Consider the following 19,858-nt stretch of genomic DNA (forward strand, 5'->3'; position numbering starts at 1 on the left):
CACTGGCAAGTTCATGAAAAGGGGAGTGTGGTGTTTTCCTTGTCTCGGGAAGGAGGAGTTGGGCTTTTTTCTCTCCATAAAGTATTAGCATGATAAAGTATACAGTGACTGAGTTGGAAAAATCACAGCTAAAGCGAGCTCCCTCTTCAAAGTTATCTCAAACACTAACGTCCTTTACACCATTAAGTCTCACAGAGCAGAATTCGCCCAGCGCAAGGGAGTTGAGACAAGTCCTCCAAAGGACGCACAGAAGCAGGATACGTCAATCCACCACACGTCTTCAACTACACTCAAAACTGCTGAGCGAGCGAACTACTTTTAACCCGCTCCCTACACCAAAGCCGACGCTCTCGCTGGAAAACGAACCACAGATGGGAATCAACAGAGCCACAGCAAATCCTGCTGCGCTCGCACCGTGCTTCGCGGTCTTCTCCTCCGGCGCTGCGCGGGGCGGGGAGCGGCGGCGCAGCCCGGGCTCGCCCCGCAGTCCCCCTGCGGCGGGCGGGAGGAAGGCGCTCGGCGGCCCGGGGAGGCTGCCCGGCTCCCTCCCTCCTTCCCGCCCGCCCGGGGGCCCACACCAGCCCTTCCCGGCCGCCGACACGAACAGGGGCGGCTCGCCCGGCGTGCTCGGCGGGCCTCGACAAAGGAAGAAGGAAGGAAGAGGGGACGAACCGGGGCGAGGAGACGACGGCAGCCCGGCTCCCCCCGGGCGAGCGCGGCCCGCCGCATCCGTGTGCGCTCAGCCGGGGCCAACTCCGGCGGCGGGCGAAGTGACCCGAAGGGCACCGAGCGAGGCCGTGCGTGCGAGAGGGAAGAGGAGGGAGAAGCGGCGGCGGGAGAAGGAGAGAGGAGCGGGGCCGGTGGCTCACCAGGATCCGCTTGAAGAGGTTGCTCTCCTTGGGCGGCAGCGGCACGGACGGATGGCGCGGGCGGCCCTGGGACAGGCACGGCTGGCGGGGGTGGGGGCGGCCCGGGAGGGGCGGCGTCGGTACGAGGGACGGGAGGATGGGGGGAACGCCGGGGAGGAAAAGCCCGAACTCGGCGGGGCGGCGGCGGCGGCTCTTTAACTCATAGCCCTGCGCCGCCCGCCCTCCCCGCCGGCTCCCCCGGGCCCCTGTGCGCAGCTGCCGGGGCGCCTCGCCGCCCGCCTGACGCTGCAAAATGGCCGCCGGGGGCCCCTCGGCGCAGGCGCAGCGCGGCGCCCCCTCTCAGGCAGCCCCTCCGCCCGCCCGGCCCCGGGGCAGGGAGCGAGGATTCCCTCCGTGATTCCCTGGGCGAGTCCCGGAGCGGCGGCTGAAGCGCTCCGCTGCCAGCGCCCAAACGGCCGCTTTGGAGAGCCGGGCTGCCCGCCAGCCTGGGAGGGAGGCGGCGGTGGGAAGGAGCGCAGCCTCTGTCTGCGGCGGGGCTCGGAGACGCTCTGCGGGCTTGCTGTGCCCGGGCTGGTATTTAAGGAAACAACAGCAAACTTGGCAGCCGGGTTTGGAGTGAGCGAGGACGGCTCCCGTCGCATTAAGGCATTTTCAGCAGTTGGTTATGTAAACTTCCCGACAACCATCGTGCGCCCGTAGAACAGCGGCGTTTATTCGTCGCTTAGCTTCTTCACCGAAGGAGGTCTAAGGTCTTTTTTTTTTTTCTCTTGTTATTCGGGAAAATCATTCTTAAAACCAAACCAAAAACCACCACCAACCAAGAACACTAAAACTGCATGGCCCAGGGTGTTACTTATAAGGAAAATTGGTTAAACTGTCAAGGTTACAACCAATTAAAAAACACCATCTTACAGGGAAAATAAACCAGGCGACTGCAATTACAATCTATGTTTACATAATTAACCTTTAAAATATTAATTATATTTTGGCATTTATTTCAAAGTATCTTAGTTCTGTGATAATATGGTTACCCACCCACAGTCGCAGATGATGAACATGATAGATACCCCAAGTAAAACAAGTGTGCTCAAAACAGTAATTCACAATAGTGAATTAGAAAATTGGTGTACTTAATGTATTTTATTTGGTACTCAGTAAGTAGATGGGTGAGACTGAAGATCCCGCCTAGCATGTCCTTGACTTGACAACAAGCCTTGCTGAAGCTGATTACATGATAGCTGCTTTTCCGTTGCAGCTAACAGAGGGAGCAAGTGACTAGACAATTTCTTGAAAGAGGGTAATCTGGATTACAGCCTATTTGAGGACTACTAATTAGAGGGGAGGAATAAAAAAAAGAAAAAAAAAGTGGTATATTTAGGAAGCCTCCTGAGATGAAAATAGCAAAGATGAGAACAAAGTATTGCTTTCCTACAGTTCTTTATAGCTAAGCCATCAGCTTATGGACACTTTTTGTGAATGGTTGTTGGTTTCTGCAGTGTTTGTTAATCTGTCTACATGTATGGTTTGTCATAAGGAATGTTCTCTGTTGTGTTTATTTCTCACTTTTTGATCTGGCATGCTTCTAATGATGCCAGTCAGCAGGGTCACTGATCACAGTATGTGTGTATTCCACACTCAGTTATCTAATTCACTTTTCTTTCTGCTGTATGCTGTAGTAATGTTGCATTGAGTATGTGATTTTACAAAGCACGAGTATTACTGACAGGGATGGCAGCCTTGGCTTTGCCCTGCAGCATCATTTTCAGAGCCTGTTTGTACCATGGCATGCATTCAACACTTTTAACAACTAGCTGAAGCCTTGACTCTATGAAGTCTAGTTTCTGTCTTAGCAAAAAATATGTCATGCCTCTGGTTGGATTGAATGATAAACAGATGCATCATGGAGAATGGTCAGACAAGTATTGTACCAGGTGGACCTTTGATCTGAAGCAATAAGGCTGTTATTGATAGCTAAAGGTCCTCTGTTTCCTGATAGTACAAACACTTTAAAGAATGCTGTCTGAAAGTAGGCAAATTGCAAATAGAGGCAGGGGTTCAATTTGCATCTAGATGTGTCCATATTAAAAAGTCTGTGTTAAAAGCAGCAAGAAAAGGAAAGCAGGGAGGCAATAAAAAAATGTTTTTAGGCTAGCTGAGAGAGAATAAACAAGAAATGAGCTTTGTGGGAAGGCAGAGCTCCAACTGAAAGTGAGGTTTGGGAGCACAGTCAAGAAAACTTCTTGTCATTTAATCCCACTGTGCTGGGCAAAACAAAGCTCTCTTTAGAGGCTTTGTTAATAAACAGGACTGCATTCAACATGCGTATGATTCTGTCACCATTTTTTCCTTCAAACAGAAAGATTTCAGAAGTCTGAACTGTTTGGGCTTAAAGGGAGGAACAATATTGAAATGTTACATGCATCGTAACAAGTTTGCCATTCTTGCAGTGTGTGTCACTTTGCTCCTGTGGAAGTTGCAGGGTGATGCTGGCACACCTCTAAACCCAGTTAAGGCCCCCTGGGCAAAGAGCCCCTGCATGGGTATGGACTTGCCTTCAAGGCAAGCACGTTGTAAGGCCTGGAGCCTGTTCTGTCTGATGAGCCATCCCTTTGCCTTCAGTTTCTAAATTGGCAGGTTAAGTGTGCCAGGTTTTCAACACAGGACCACCATATCTATCCCAAAGCTGTCTTCCTGATGACACTCTTCGCTTCTGTACCCAATGTCACTGTGGGCTGCTGAGGAAGGTGGGTGGCACCCTGCCCCAAATAGCCTGTGCTCCATCACCCCTGATCCTCACCAGCTACATCAGCAGCTGCTGCTTCAGCCATGCAGGTTTTAAGGCATCAAAACAAACTATAAGAGTGGTAGAAGCAAGATTCACATCCTTCATACTCAGTTCCCATACTGCAGTCTAAAAGCACATGGTAAACTTAGGGAAAGTGTCCTACATGTTTGGAATATGAGATGCATGGACAGGTCCTGTGGTGGATGGTCCCTGACAGCCCTGCTGAGTACACAGAGTCCAGCCCTTGTCTTGGCTGTGTGGCCCCTGCGTGCTTGGCTGCCTGGTAGGGAGGGACTGTGTTACAGTCTCTATTTTCACAATTAAGTTAAAACATTCACCTACAAGGCGTAATAAAAACTGAACATGATCATGTTTAATCAGAGGATTTAATGCAAGAACCATGACTAGCTGGAGTAGAAGCTGATTTTATTTTCCTTGGCCTACCCTCTTCTTTTAAAACCAATTTTGGAGCACAAGATCTACTTGCAGTTTCAGGTTATTGGGTTCTTGGTTGTCCTCCCAGAGACTACCTTCCCAATACTTTTAAGTATCAAATTGCATATTTGGAGTGCCAATTCAAGTATAATTTATTATTTAATTTCACGAAGTCCCAGAAGTCATAGTGGAAGAAGAGCGAGGTACAATTGGGATGGTGTCTGGCTGATGGCATCTCTCTAATGGCACATCATCGTGGGCTCAGGCCTGGGGAAGATTTCAGGGTGCTTTTTGCTGAAGACTGGACCAGCTGCGGGGTGGGTCTTGTTCTCGGGAAGTGGTTTTCCCTATGTCTGCCTTGCCTCCTGTCCCCACAGGTGGAGCAGAGGCAGAAGCTGTCCTCACGTCGAAACAAGCGGTTTGTTGTCAGTCAGGCGCCGAGGTTTGATCCAAATCCTACCCATTCATTGGTCCCATTTTCAGACTTTTGGAATATTTACCACACCAAATCCCAGTGATGTTTTACATGCCAAATACAAAAGTTTCACCTTTTGTAAAATATATATATATTGTAGAAGGACAGTAGTTGGGAAGAAAGGTGTTTTGGTGATTATAGGTATGTACAAGAATTGCTTAAGTATTTTAAATTTTTTAGTTGAGAAGGTAGTGGTATAATGCTTAATAATTGCTTTTAAAATGTTCACATACACAGTATGTTTTAAAACATACTTTGTAAGGAAGCTGCAGCTAACTAGCATAGTCATGATCAGAATGGCAATGTTTACTAATATTTTGTTTCCCTTTAGTAGCATAGTAATTATTCATTTTAAATAGAATTGAATAGTGAGCCTCGACACAAAGTGGAGCTTAATGTTATTTTATTTCGGTTTCTCTGAAATTAATCTTTTACTAACCAGATTGGAAAGGCGGAGGCTGTCTTTGCCGCCGGCGCGGCTCGGGCGCTGCCGCGGCGGTGGCGGCGGGGAGACGGGAAGCGCGTTTTCCCGCAGGCATGCTGGGACCGGGAGTGCGCCCGCCGCACTTCCCGTCTGCCGCGGGCCCGCCGCCCGGGCCGGGAGCCCTGTGCCTGCGGACGGTGAGTGCCCTCCCGCGCCGGGGCTCCTGCCTCCCGCAGCCCGCTCCTGCCGCCTCTCCCTGCCCGCTCCTGCCTCCCGCGGCCCGCTCCTGCCGCCTCTCCCTGCCCGCTCCTGCCGCCTCTCCCTGCCCGCTCCTGCCTCCCGCAGCCCGCTCCTGCCGCCTCTCCCTGCCCGCTCCTGCATCTCCCTGCCCGCTCCTGCCGCCTCTCCCTGCCCGCTCCTGCCGCCTCTCCCTGCCCGCTCCTGCCGCCTCTCCCTGCCCGCTCCTGCCGCCTCTCCCTGCCCGCTCCTGCCGCCTCTCCCTGCCCGCTCCCGCCTCTCCCTGCCCGCTCCTGCATCTCCCTGCCCGCTCCTGCCTCCTCTCCCTGCCCGCTCCCGCCTCTCCCTGCCCGCTCCTGCCGCCTCTCCCTGCCCGCTCCTGCCTCCCGCAGCCCGCTCCTGCCGCCTCTCCCTGCCCGCTCCCGCCTCCTCTCCCTGCCCGCTCCCGCCTCTCCCTGCCCCCTGGGCCCCACAGCTGGCCGGGCTGTCGGGGGCTTTGCTCGGGGCGGCCGTGAGGGGGGCAGAGGAGTGTGTGAGGTGCTCCTGGGGCGCAGCCTCAGGCAGTTCCTGATGCAGTCGGTGTATATTGGAGCACCTCCTCCTGCCGTGCCCATGCCGGTAGCATCTTTGGTTGTTAGAAATGCATTGTATAAACTCTGAAAGAGTTCGCAAGATTGAGAACTCTTTCGTGTCTTGAAATGAATTTTTAAAAATTATTATTACAATTGTTGCTTTCGCTTACTGGTTTTTGATTTGTGATGTGCACGAGGTAGTTTTAATCACGTAAAAAAGTTATTAAAATCTGGTTTGGAGATCATTTGATACGTCATCTAATGATCATAGCTCTGTAAAAGTTATATGTCTGTTTATTTTTACGCAAATGTGGCAACCCCTCTTTTACATGGAGATACCTTTCTGAACATGGCAAAGTAATTTTGAGACTTCTGACCTTCTTGAAAGTCTGTCATTTCATTACTTTTTTTTTTTCCCTTTTAAACCCAAGAATTTTATTTCTGAGAGCTGAGGCAAAACAGTACAACAAATTTGTTATTACTTGAGTACACTGCTTCTTAATTACACCAGTCAAAATTAGCTAGATGGTTGTATATGTTTAAAGAATCAATTAAAGTAAAATATAACATTAATATTTTAAAACTGAGTTGATGATGGTCAGCACTTAGCCAAACAACAACAGGCCATGCTGATCTGGAGCATATTAATCAGCAGAATGGATCTTTTTATGGTCTTTTGGAACCGAGTCCACTCAGGCCTAAATCCAGGCTCATAGATGATGAGCCTGATTTGTGCCTTTTGCTGTGTTCCTGGTGAAGGGAACAGGATCCTTCTGCAGCTGGTTTTAGTCACTATAGCAGGGGTATAATAGGAGGGGTATAATTTGCTTTCTGTACATTAAAGCAGTCTTAAAATTGCTGCTGTGGATTAGATAGCACCTGCTGGCTGGAGAATCTGGAGAGGGTACAGAAGTAGAGTAAAGGTCCTTGCCTCCTTCTGTAGGTGGTAAAACAAGCATTCAGACAAGATGCAGTGCTTCTGGTTTTACTGCATATTGCTCTTTCTTTGTTGTGGACAAATGGATGAAAGCAAATAGATGAGAATAATGGATGAGTTGAGTAGTTAGAGTGTCACAGTAGTTTGTTAATAAAATACATGAAGATGCACAGAAGGTTTTGTCACTGATGAGTAAAAAATAATTGATTCAGGAAATTGAAACGTGTTTTTTCCAGATCTTGGTGCAAAGAGGTTCATGCTCTTATTTTCTCAGCATCCACTTTTTTGTAAAAATCAGTGGGCAGATGGGACCGTGGCACTGGCAGGGTTACTAAGAATGCTTCTTTTTATGTTAAAACCTTTGCTCTGTGTGGTAGTCCTAGAATAAGTGTGCTGAATTTAGTCTTCCTGGCAGAGCCTTGCACTCCAATATAAAATTTAGAGCACAGTAGTAATTCATAACGTAGTTTGCAATGTTGATGATGTAAATGAAGAGGAAATGATCTTTCATAGAGCAGCAGTAATGCTAAGGGGAGCCTGGGTCCTGTAAAACTGTAGGCCAAGTGTCTCAGAAAAATACAGGAGCTGTATTTCAGAGTACCTGCTTCTTACTTTTTGGATGGAAAATATTATGTTGCTTAAGTGTAAATATATCACAGTAAGGAGTATAGAAGGTACATAAAGCAGATCTCCTGTCTTCTTCATATATGAGTGAGTGATTTTTTCTAAGTGCGTTGCAGTCCTATTGACTGATCTGTTGTATGGTCATCTACTAATGTCCTCCTGTTATGGTAGTGGATATAATTTGGCACATAATTCTGGATTTTTCTTATATTCTCTAAAGAGAATTCTTTACCTCTAGTATTGATTTGTCTTCTCAGCAACATTTTTCTTTCATCAGTAAGGCATGAAAGGGTTGGATTTTTCCAATGAGACATATGGCAAAATGAAGCTATTGTCTGTAAAGCTTCATCCACAGGAGCTCTTCTGTAGTATAAATAAACTGTCTGAGGAGGTGAGAGAAAAGACTTTTTTCCAGCCCTCAGTCAGTACAATGGTGGTGATAAGAGGTTCTGGTTTTAAACTGGCATTAAAACAGGAATAGTTTTGTCCATGAGAGTTGCATTTGTGTCGATGTAATCAAACCAGGATATGGGCTTGATACTGTCCTTGTATTTGTTTGTTGTGGGATTTTTTTTTAAATAGAATGTTTTCTTCTTCTAGATAATAGCACTGCCAATGTACTGTGTACTTTTAATTTCAGGTGGTGGAGAATTAAGAAACAAAATGAAACCTTTCCAAAAGGTCTGTCTTTTCAAGAGCCTGCTTGCCAATTGCTGCTGTCACAGCCAACTTGACAGCTGTCTCCTCCCTCCTGTTGCAAAGAAGATAGGCTGTATAGTGAGACTGCACAACTATGGATTTTGGAGGCCAAAGCCTTTGTTGGACACAGCTCGAATCGCTCAGTCTTTTAACAGTCGGCACAGGAAAAACCATCAGAGTTCTCAAGCTTTGTGGAAGCATGAGGCTGTGCGGAAGTATCTGGAGAGTCTAAGCAAGGAGTACCAGCAGGTTAGTCATCAGTTAAGTTCGGACTCATTGAATGACTTTGAGCAAAAGACCCTGAGGAGAAGATGTGCTGATCTGTCCCCCATTGCAGCTGCCTTTCAAGAAATCAAAGAGGCTGAAAGAGAAGTTCAGGAGTTAGAAGCGATGTGCACAGGTAAAGGAAAACTCATCTACTTGCTTGCTTCGGAACAGCAGCTATGCTTGTGATAAATTTCATTGCCCAGCCTTTGAGGAAAGCTTGTGAGTAAAGTTCAGCCAGCCCTGGAACACTCCCCGGTCCCCTCTGCTCCCAGGAGCTCGTGTGCTGCGAGGGCTTTCTGCATCCAGCCACATCCTTCTGTCTTTCATCTCACCTCACTTTAGTTTGAGGTCTTAATATGGTAATTTTGGGAGAGTAGGGATTGACTGGAAGCTTAGGGATATCCATCTAACAGAAATAGTTAGGAAGTGTTCGTTTTGAGGTTATTTTTTTGGTTGAACTGAAAGCAGTTTGAACCTAAGAAAAAAAACTAGCTAGCCTAAAACCTGTGATAGATGCAGACCTTAGCTGTGTTATTTAAAATGGTATTCCATCTGACCAGTTCCGTGATATTTATTGAGCAAATGACATGAACTTTCATTAGGCTCTTAGTTGTCAGCTTCCAATTTAAATGGCTAAAGCTAATATTTCTTGGAAAATATTTGGGGAGTCCTTTAAGCAATAAAAAAATGACTGTGCTGTTTTTCAATAGTCTGCTACAGTAGAAGCTGGGGTAAAAAAGAATTAAAAATTGTCACTGGTTTTTGTGCCATTTAGGAATAAGAAAGTACATGGGAATAAATGAAAGAATTTACAACATAAGTAATGGTGCAACATTTGGGAAAAAAAGCCCAGCATTGTCACAAGTGTGAAGAAGTGCACACAGTAGGAAGGAAAAAATGGCATCCCTTCTGCTACAGTAGTAAGTATTAAGACAGGAGAGGGAAACACTGACCTGTGGAGAGAATGGAGTTTACATTAAAGCAGAAGGAGGGGAAGATCAAAGGACAGGAGAAATCGGTGCCCAGCAGCATAAATGGAGGAGGACAAAAGTTCATGGTGCTTTTCAGAGATAGCCAAGTGGTATGGACAAAACAGTAAGGGACTTACTGAAACAAAGATGTAAATGTAACTTATTTAGACAAGTAGAGAAAAACTTGTATACTTTAGTTTTAAAAATAAATATATGTTTGTGCTTTTGGAAAAAAAATATTTACAATATTTTAATCCTCAACCTTCTCTAATTCTCTTCACTGGAGAAAAGAGGGGAAAGCGTGAAGGAGACAAAGTACAAAAATTTAATGATTAAAAAGAAATGTTCTTGAAAGAATTAAAAATTATTAAAAAATCTCTGGAAATTTCATCTTTCAACTTAGAAAGGCTGGTTTTGATCAAATGAATATAATGAAGAATTTTTTTCTAATTCCATACGTTATGATGTGGAGGGATGGAGTGAGTTGTAGTTGAAAGAAAGGGAAAGAATGGTAAAATATTACAGCCAACAAATTAATTAAATAGAGCCAAATTATTCTGTCTGTACCATTTTTCCTGTGGCTATGTTAAAACACAGATGTCCGCTTCATTTGGCTGTTCACTGTTTTCCACTTAACTCCCTAACTGACCCTCTTCTCTCTAGTACCTGAATTCCTGACAATTGATGTAGGATTTTTTATTTGCAACAGTCAGTGAAGCAGAAAAATATTTCCCAGTTTCCCTCTAGTGATGTGAGTCACAAGGTAGGTTAAGTGAATTCTGTTTTGCAGGGAGGCAGGAATGGGATACCAATCCTGTGAGCCTTAAGCTCATTGGTCACCACCAGACCATCTCTCAGTGCTGTTGGCAGTGTTAATTTGATACTGTTTATCTAACTGATCAATGAACATACTTTTTGGACCAGCTAGAAGTGATTGAGAGTCCAGTGTTTTGCTGCATCTGAGACAAACCTGTGGTTTCTCTGCTGGCCACAAGGCAGAGAGTTTTCACCTCCTCTTTCTTGCTTTGTTCCCTCGCTCTTACTCCCAGCTGCTCAAAGCTGGTTTCAACCATTCCCTCCTCATTTGTGTTGCTAATTGTCCAGTTGTAATTTAAATCCAATTAATCAACTTGGCACGGTAAAAACCTGCATTTATTCAACCAGACTTGCTTTTTTAATTTCAGTGAGTTGAATTATTCCACTTTCTGGTGAGTAGAAAAGTGGAAAGAAAGATGAAAAGGAGACAGGGTTCCCTGTTTCAGCAGTGACAGGTTTTTCACTTGACTTCAACTGTCTTCCAAGTTTCTAGTTAGTGTATAATCTATTGCTAACTGATCAGCATTTTTTGTTACTGTAAGCTGGAGCCTCCGTAGCAGAAAAGGCTTGGACCTTCTGTGAGCTTTACCTGAGAATGTGTCATAGTTTGTTAGTAAGCTCTAAAATGTGGGAAGGGGCAGTCTAAACACAGGATATTTTAATATTAATTAATATTTTAATATCCGCTGCTCCTTTAGCACACCTGCAAAGTATGATCATTGAGTTAGCAGTGTGCATCCTAGATTGGGCTGCTCTTATTTGAGTATTTCATGCCGGCAAAACACTACAAGCTTTTCTGTGCTGCAGTGCATGTCTTTGGACAGCTGTGTTATAATTTGCTCTAGGTGAGGTTGGCTAACATCTATTCCTATTGTTGGAATTTAGAGCTAGACAGCAGAGATGAGAAACAACTTCTACAGCTTGCCTTAGAAGAGAAGGAAAGCCTGGATAAAAAAATGAACATGTTGTGCAGAAAGGTGAGCCTGAGGTGAAGTTTTACAGCTTTGTAAATAAAGATGTCAGAAAACCTTTCCTTTCTGATCTTATCAATAGATTCTGACACTTGAGTTTAATGAAACAGAAGTCCAGCTTCTGTATTCTACCTGAAAAGAAGTGACAACATTAATTATTAGTAAGCTTCTTAGTGACAATTGTGTCTTAGAAGATGATTAATTGAGTCATTTCTCTTGCTTTGCTTGTCTGTCTGCAAATGCTGAAGGGAATTAAAAATGTGGCGAGTCTGTGCTACTGAGACAAGACATGACATCCTAGTAACTGTTTGTGGCAGTGGAGCATGCACTTTTGAAGTATTTCTGATTGGAACTTGCAGTCCTTCATTTTCTCTTCAGCTGACAGCACCCCATGAGTGGGGAAAATATAAGCAAAGAGGTTGAAACAATTCAGTGGAGACCACTGTGTTTGGGCTTATTTCTATATTCAGACTGAAATAATATGAAATGTAACTTTCTGAAAAATGAGATGAATGTAAAGATTGGTTGGGTTAGCTAATAACTTTGTTTTCATAGGTAGCTGGGGCTGGGGTGGGTGACCTGGCATTTCACTTGGCAGGACTGGGTTTTCAGGTAGCTTTCATGTGGATGCACTGGCATGTTGCATTTCCACACTGACTGCACTGAGTTGCAATGGTCATTGGACAGTTTTTAGTCCTACTTAACTAGCTTGCCAAAGGAAGTCTGTAGCTGTGTGTGCTCAGACTGTGGCAGTTTTGAAGGCTGGCTGTAAATTTGATTAAGAGAAGATCCAGGGTCATGAAGGAGATAATGGCGTTCTTTTTTTTTTTTTTTTTTTTCTTTTTTTTTCTTTTTTCAGCTTTTCCAGCTTCTAGTGCCAAAGGAAAAATATGATGGAAGTCCTGTCATATTAGAAGTGACAGCTGGCAGAACAACTGGAGGTCAGCAGAGCCCCTACAGTGAAGATTACTTCCAACCTCCATCCAACTCCATTAAACCTCTTATGGGTTATTCTTAATGCTTTTTTTATACTTTGCTGGCATAAAATAATACTTTCTAAAGATGAGCATTAACCTGCCTAATGACTGGGGTTAGAGTTGCAGCTAAATCTAAAACCTGCTGTTTATGTGGTAATGCCTTTTAATTTTTAGGGGACATCTGCCAACAGTTCACTAAAGAAATGTTTGAGATGTACCAGAGCTATGCTGACTACAAACATTGGACCTTCGACATTGTGAACTATATGCCAGCTGAGATAGGTACAGCAGCTTTTCAAAGATTCCACCAAGACAATGAAATTGAAAGCAGTGTTTCTCTGCTGTATTTGTCACACACTGTTTGTCTCTCCAGGAGGCTTGCATCATGCTGCTGCTCATATTTCAGGAGAGAACGTCTACAGGCATCTGAAATATGAAGGAGGGACTCACCGAGTCCAGCGAATCCCTGAGACAGGCCTGTCGTCAAGAATGCAGCGTATTCACACTGGGACAATGTCAGTCATTGTCCTCCCTCAGCCAGAGGAGGTAAACTGTTCAGTGGTGTGGTAAGGTGGTGCTGAACCCTGCTCACCCATTTTGGCATTGGAGTAGGTGTTATTTAAAACCATGTTACCGTTTTGGGGATTTCACTGATAACCAAGTGCTTTGTGCAAGTCCCAGCAACTGAACTGCAAGTGCTCTGACTCTGGGAGGTGATAGCCCTTGGCTCTGTACCTTACATGTATAAATGGATCATCAGAAGCAACTCTGCAGAGATTTGCTGTTGCCTGAAATGGCATGTAAGTGAGTGATCGTTTCATTAAGTGTTCCAGCCCCAACACTGACAAGGCTCACTGCTATGAGTAAGCCAATTTTAAATTACATCACATATTAAGACACAGAATATATCCAAGAAAATACTCAGTGTTGCATAGTAATGTGATGCTGTACATCCTTTTGATTTTTTTTTTTTGTTTTATTTAAATTACTGGTGTCCTTCTCTGGTAAATGTCTCCTTTGAATGCGAATTAATGTGTTGGCTAGTCTGTCTGAGATCTCGCTGATACTGGCAGTTGACCACCAATTAGACCACAAATTTACACCAAAAATAAAACCAGATCCTGTAGGCTTTTCCTGCACCTTCTCCTGCTTCTTTGTAATACTTTCCTGGCAACACTGATCAGATCTGAATGTTCCTTTCCTATCCACTGAGCTCAAACTATGATACAGGTCATCATGGACTCCTGTTTCCAGTGTGGCAGTCCTTGCTTGAATGGATCTAGATATATCTATTTTCTCCTCAGGAGATTCTAAGTACCGTTGTGAGAATCATTCAGTCTTGACTCATGAAGAAGATCCTTTTATTGCTGTTTAGAAGTGTTTTTTAAATATTTGCCTATTTCTTAGTCTCTCTGGCAAAGCTAGTAGTTTTGCAAAACAGTGATTTTGTTTTGTTTCTCACACACACATACCTTGTTTTGTGAAGGACCTGGAGTAAGAGTTTGAAAAACTAAGTGAAATCTTTAAGGCATCATTTGCTTTATGGAGATATGTGACACTGAGTTTTTTAAATTACAATGATTATAACTGTTACTTAGGAACAGTTGTAAAGGAGCAAATTTTTGAGAAGTGATTTCTTATTAATGCTGAGTGTCACTAACATCCAAATATTTTCAGAATGAGCAGGAATAGTAATTTTATTTGATTCTAGGTTGATGTTAAAGTGGATCCCAAAGATTTGCGTATAGATACATTCAGAGCCAGAGGAGCAGGAGGGCAACATGTCAACAAAACTGATAGTGCTGTGAGGATTGTGCACCTTCCTACAGGTAAGTTCTGGCAGTACTTTGTACTTTTATTCACACTGAATCTGTATCTTGAAAAGAAGCCTGTGATCCTGCAGGTTGTCTCTTGCAGGGCTGGGCCTTATACCAAAAAAAGAGAAATAGTCCTTTCTGTTTCTGTCCCTCTTATAGCCAGGCAATGTGGGAGAGGGGCTGTGTGCCAGGGGAACAGTGATGATGCCAGTCTTGTCTTCACAGGGACTGTTTCATGAATACACTGTCTTTGAAGGATGGAAAACAAATGGAGGGTGACAAATGGAGGGATGGGGTAGAAGATGTAAATAATTTGCACTGTGTGCTCTGTACCTTCAGCAGTAATGGCCACTGGGAAGCAAAGGCCTGCTTAGCCTAGCTGGAATCTGTGTAGTTGCATGACTGATTAAAAAGAAGGCTTGAAGATTTTCGTTCAGTACTAGATAATGCTATCGTATGTTGGATAGAAAGGAAAATGTGTATTAATGGGAAGGTGCTGTGTAGACTGGAGTACTCTTACTCTTTTGAGACTTGTTTTATTGAAAATCTTCTGATTGTGAGTGTGCTTCTCTCTGTACAGCTGCAGAATCACTTTAGGCATGGGAAATACCAGTAATGACCTGAGAACAGCTGTTCCCTATATGCCTTTTACTTTCAGAAATCAAATGAGAAGTTATACATTTCTTTTAAAGACCTTTGTTTCATCTCATCTCGTTTTTCATAATTAAGTTTAAGACTCACCAGTGTTGGTCAGGCACTCCTTTCTCCTAGAGTAATGAATTTTCCAGTCTCCAATGGCATATCTGGATGAAGATTTTAAAAACCTACATTGCATCCTTTTAAACATGCTGTTGTGGGCTGTTCAAATTGCATTTTAAACATATGACAGCTAACTGGAGTGAACCCAGTTTCTTGAGGCAACGTCAGAAACGTGCTTGCTTCATGAAATTTTAAAATATCCCTGACTTTTCTGTAGCACAGAACAAAGCCCCCTGGTGCAGCTGTGACAAGTTTAAAAACGCACTAATGGTTCTGGCCAGTGTGTTAAAATGACTTTTTATCCTACAGCTGAAAGGCCCTACAAACCAGCACTCCAGTAGGTTTCATTTGCCTAATGTGTTAGAATTAATTCAGCTTGTTTGTTCTTTGTTATAATGGGCTCTTGGTTGCCTCTGTAAAGGACTGGCAGTTGAGTGCCAGCAGGAGCGGTCACAGCAGCTGAACAAGGAAATAGCTCTGCGGACACTGAGAGCTAAGCTCTACCAGCAGGTCATTGAAAAGCAGCTCAGCCAAGAGCAGAGTGCCAGGAAACTGCAGGTGAGGACAAGTGGTGCCTGACATCTGGAGAGGGCATTGTGTTGTAGATTTGTTTCTGATCTCTTTGGGGACAGAGCAAGTGAGAGTGTGTGTCTAACTAGGGGTGCTTACAGGGGAGGAGAATCTTGTACTTTAAAATGGTAAGTCTGCCTTTACTTACCCCAGTTCAGTGCTATTGTAGACTTCTCAGGCAATGAAGAGGCATCGACTGTGGCTGGAAAGAAGAGTCAGAAGACTGGCTGAATTTTTTCAAAAGAGAAAATTCAACGTGGTGTACTGAATGCCCCAGTTAAGGCCAGAGTTACAAAAATTGAGCATCGGTAAAAACTTACATTCAATGAAAACTAGGATCAGGAGTTCTCAGAAGTTTCTAAAGGAGGGTATTTCAAGGCCATACAGAGCTTTTGAGAAAAGTAAATAAACAATCCTGCCACAGTGCAATTAAGTAGCAGCTTATTAGATACAGTTTAGGTAACCTTTTGAGGAAGAAACAGCTTCTGGAACAGTTACCACACGTTAGGCTGCAAAGTGTGCTTTTCTCCGGAGATGTCCTGTCATTCTTTTCCCATTCTTTCAGTACTTTCCCATTTGTGGGTTAAACTTCAACAGTGACCTGTTGGAATAAAAATGCTTCAGAATTAGAGAATTACCAATACTCCAGATTTTTCAGCTCAGCTATTTAATCACTTATTTCAAGTTGCATTTAGGCATTTTGTCCCTGCAGATTATTAACCCCATCATTGTAAGCAGTGAACCATTTATCTTTTGTTATTAATTCTGGTTTGAGAGCCTTCAAAGCTGCATAAATTACTTATATTTATATTTATGTTTAGTTTTAGATTTAGATTTATATGACTAGTGTGGAAAATCAGGCAAAAATAAATTGCCTTTCCTAGTGTTTCAGAATTTATTCAAGAAATTCTGCATTCTAAAATACACGTTGAGTGCAGATGAAATATGCACCAAAGCCCACTGAAATAGACACCCATTTATTTCTCTGAGCTTTTTTTTTAGCATTTAATTCTCCATTTTAGTGGAGACCACAGTGTTTAGTGAAGCGTTTAACCCCAACAGTGCTACATTTGGGTTTCTGCTTCAAAAGTTCGAACTGCTGTTTGCACTCTCACACTTCACCACTAGAGGGTAACTTAACTTCTTACTCTTAATCCAAGTGTCTTTTGGTGCTAATTTCCAAGCCACACATTGACTGTGCTCCTTCCATTATTAATGGAGCTCATTTTCTTTATTTGATGTGGAAGCTACAACTCCTCCCCCGCAGAAAACCCCACTTGTATATTTTTTGAAGTAAGGACTTCTGTACCTTATACGACCTTTGAGAGTTACATGGTTCTTTCAGCTACAGAGCTGGAACAGAAATGTGCTGGAGGATATAGGAACTTGGTCTGTGATACAGAATCACAAACAGTACAGTTCAGTAATGCCACAATATTTAAAAAAATCCCATGTGCCAAACCAGCAACCGCCAGGTTGGTAGTTGGAACAGGCTGATCCATAAGTGTTCTGTTTTAGAGAAGTATTTGGGTTTTTTAAAACACAACAGTTTTGTTTTTCCTGCTTTGTTGCAGTTGGGAACAAGAGCCCAGTCAGAGAGAATTCGTACTTACAACTTCACCCAGGACAGAGTCACTGACCACAGGATCTCATATGATGCACGCAATATCAAGGTAAGGGTTGCTTATGACAGTATTTAGATACTTATGTTTACCATAAGAAAAAATTAATTTAGTAAGTACAATGTAAGATATAGATATATATGAAGAAAGTAGCCGGTTGTGCTCTGACAGAACACTAGATTTAGAAAGCTTAAACTGTCTTTCCTACCTTTGTGTAGTCATAGAGATTACTGGCACAGGCTGTAGCTCTCTGGCCTACTTCTCTGTGTGTTTTTCTCCTACTATATGAATGGAAAATGATCTAACATGTATCCTCAATGAGATGCATGAGTCCTTTGGCCAAACTGGGCAAGTGACATTTGAGATTCTTGAAGCATAGGACATCCAAACCAAAAACCTGACAGGAAGGATTTTTTTTTCTTTTTGTTAGGCCAGTCTTTCCTCCTCCTAATGCTGGAGTAAAGAGCCAGAAAAGTTTTTATGTTTGCATCACAGGCCACAGTTAAAAGAAACTGAATGTTTCCATTTTAAGATTATCTGAGATCTTGTTTCTGAGTAAATATCTACATATGGCTTGAATCTTACTGACTGTTCAGCCTGGGTGAGAGAAAGTTTTGGATGACCTAAGTGCAGCCTTTCAGTACTCAAAGGGAGCCTACAAGAAAGGGGGAGTTTTTTACAAGAGCAAGTAAGTGACAGGACAAGGGGGAATGGCTTCAAACTAAAATAGGGTGTATTTAGATTAGATATTAGGAAAAATTTCTTTACTGTGAGAGTGAAGAGACACTGGAGCAGGTTGCCCAGAGAAGCTGTGGGTGCCTCATCTCTGGAAGTGTTCAAGGCTAGGTTGGATGGAGTTCTGAGCAATTTGGTCTAGTGAAAGGTGTTCCTGTCCATGGCAGAGGGGTTGCAACTGGGTGATCTTTACTGTACCTTCCAAGGCAGATCATTCTATTATTTTGTTTATTGATTTTTACAATGGGAAAAAAACCCTAGTAATGGATTTTTTTTGTATTAAATTTATGAAAAACAAAGTTTAGGATGATCCCTCAGTTTTGGCTTAGGTATCCAGTTCGCTGTAAGTGTTGTTGCATAAGGAGCAACACTTTTCCAGCTGTACCCACAGGTGTCCTGGGTAACTCCAGAGAATGCAGGGCCTACTGAATATGGAATGGTTCATAGTTAATGGAGTACAGAATACCATGGCAGAGGAAATAGTTCCACGATTGCATAAAAGTGGCTTTTGTTAGTCCATTAGTTAGTGTTTGGATCTTTCTTGAGTGAAACTGGAACCATAAACTGCCTAACAAAAGTTACTCAAGCTTTGTTTGCAAAACAGCTTCACTCTTGCCATGGACAACAGTATTTGAATGAAGTTCTTCAATCCTTGATGGTTCTTGCAGGGAATTTTCATCTAAGTGCATGGGTTACATGAAAGCAGGGCAATAGCTGCTTTTGTTGCTGCCAGAATCCATGTGCCTTGCACAGGCAGGCAGCTGATGTCCTGCTGCTGTCCACAGCTGTTGCTTTCGTGTGAGAGGGACCTGCAAGGATGACCAAGTGGAAGGACTGCAGGCAAAGTGCATTTCAGAGATTTGAGTAGTTGGTGTTTCAGAATAATGCTGAAGGACAGTCAGTAATGCTTTTGTCTGCTTTTTTCATAGGAAATTCTGAGTGGGAAAGAAGCACTGGATAAGCTAATCAACAGACTGCTGGAGTTTGCAGAGGTAGAGGCTGTCACCCAGTATCTAGAAAATTTGCAGGCCTTAGAAGGAGGAGGCTGAAGACCTTTAGCAGAATTAAAATAGAATTTTTGTGTTTGGTAAATGAATAAAACAGATGTATTTGTTAGATGATATGTTGATTAAAACCTACTTCTCTGTTTTTCAGTGTGTGATACTATTCTTTTATTCTCTTGGTGCAAGTGGGTTGAATTTATTGCAGCACCCCTGGGAGAAAAGCATCAGCTTGGACTTCTGTGTGCACACTCCTCCTGTCTTGGCAGCTCAGCTTTGTTAAGCTCATCTGGAGAGGTGCAAAATTGTGGTGGTGGAGCAGAATAAATACCACATACTGCACTTTTTGTTTGGTGGTGGGAGGTGTTCCTCTCCAGGTGAAAGAAACGGAGCTCTCCTAGCATAGTCTAGAACCTGGCCTCATGAATACTATTTTTTCCCATGTATTATGTGAGCTTCCTAAATTAAATTCCTTAGAAATAACTTTTTATTATGATGCTTTATCTTTTTAGAGTAAATATACAAAAGCAAAGGGAGTGAAGGGGCTAGAATGTTAAAGAGAAGCCTGTTAAATTTCTTCCAGGCACTCCTGGATCAGCCTGTGGTGAGACTGGCCCATGTACTGCAGTGGCATGTAGAAGTATGTGCTCGAGTTTTCAATTAAGTTTATGAGGTAACAGGCAGCTCCCTGCCTCCTGGCAGAGAAAACGAGTTCATACTGCAGATGCATTTCAGCAAACCAGGTAGCTCTGGAATCCAGCTCCTGTCTTTGGGAATGTCTGCCTTTGCCTGTCCTTGAGGGGATCCTGATGTCTACAGGGCACACTGGGCTTTGACAGGACTCTGATGTTTTGCCCTCCACAGGTGTAGTGCTGAGCACAGGCAGGCACTGCTCATAGGCCTGACTCAGGAATGCTCCGTGCTCAGGGTGACACCAAGATTGGTGCTCTGCTCAGCTGGGTTCACTTGCCAGATCACGGCATCTTCTTTTCATCCTGCTTGTCCCTGGAAAGCTGCTCTGCACTGTCTTCTACATGAGAAGAAGCAGTTCATTGTTAGAATTTAAGTTATGCCTTGTGGTTGATTTACATTTGCATATTTATTTTGTAATCAGGAATGATGCAGTGTGAGGAAATGTTCTTCTAAAGGGTGTAGTTTTTATCATTGTATATATAGCAACAATTGTAGCATTATTAAGCTGTATTAAGGAAGATAGAATTTGTTACAGGAAGAAAGCAGGAAAATTATACTCGGTTACTCCATTCTGCAGTTATTTTTCCATTCTTTTGTGTGTC

General features: G+C 43.5%; 1 protein-coding gene across 1 annotated transcript; it reads left to right on the forward strand.

The window, feature by feature from the left end:
* The first annotated feature begins 1,161 nt into the window (after positions 1 to 1,161).
* MTRF1 (mitochondrial translation release factor 1) lies at positions 1,162 to 18,716 on the forward strand. The gene is given in 14 exon segments (XM_066313340.1): positions 1,162 to 1,203; positions 1,206 to 1,611; positions 5,007 to 5,041; positions 5,043 to 5,135; positions 5,137 to 5,185; positions 7,999 to 8,457; positions 10,997 to 11,088; positions 11,942 to 12,023; positions 12,234 to 12,341; positions 12,433 to 12,605; positions 13,771 to 13,888; positions 15,057 to 15,193; positions 16,780 to 16,878; positions 18,492 to 18,716. Coding segments are annotated over 14 exon segments (2,013 nt in total). The 3' UTR covers positions 18,612 to 18,716.
* Positions 18,717 to 19,858: the final 1,142 nt, after the last annotated feature.

Source organism: Sylvia atricapilla, chromosome 2 (assembly GCF_009819655.1).
Source record: "Sylvia atricapilla isolate bSylAtr1 chromosome 2, bSylAtr1.pri, whole genome shotgun sequence".
Lineage (NCBI taxonomy): Eukaryota > Metazoa > Chordata > Aves > Passeriformes > Sylviidae > Sylvia > Sylvia atricapilla.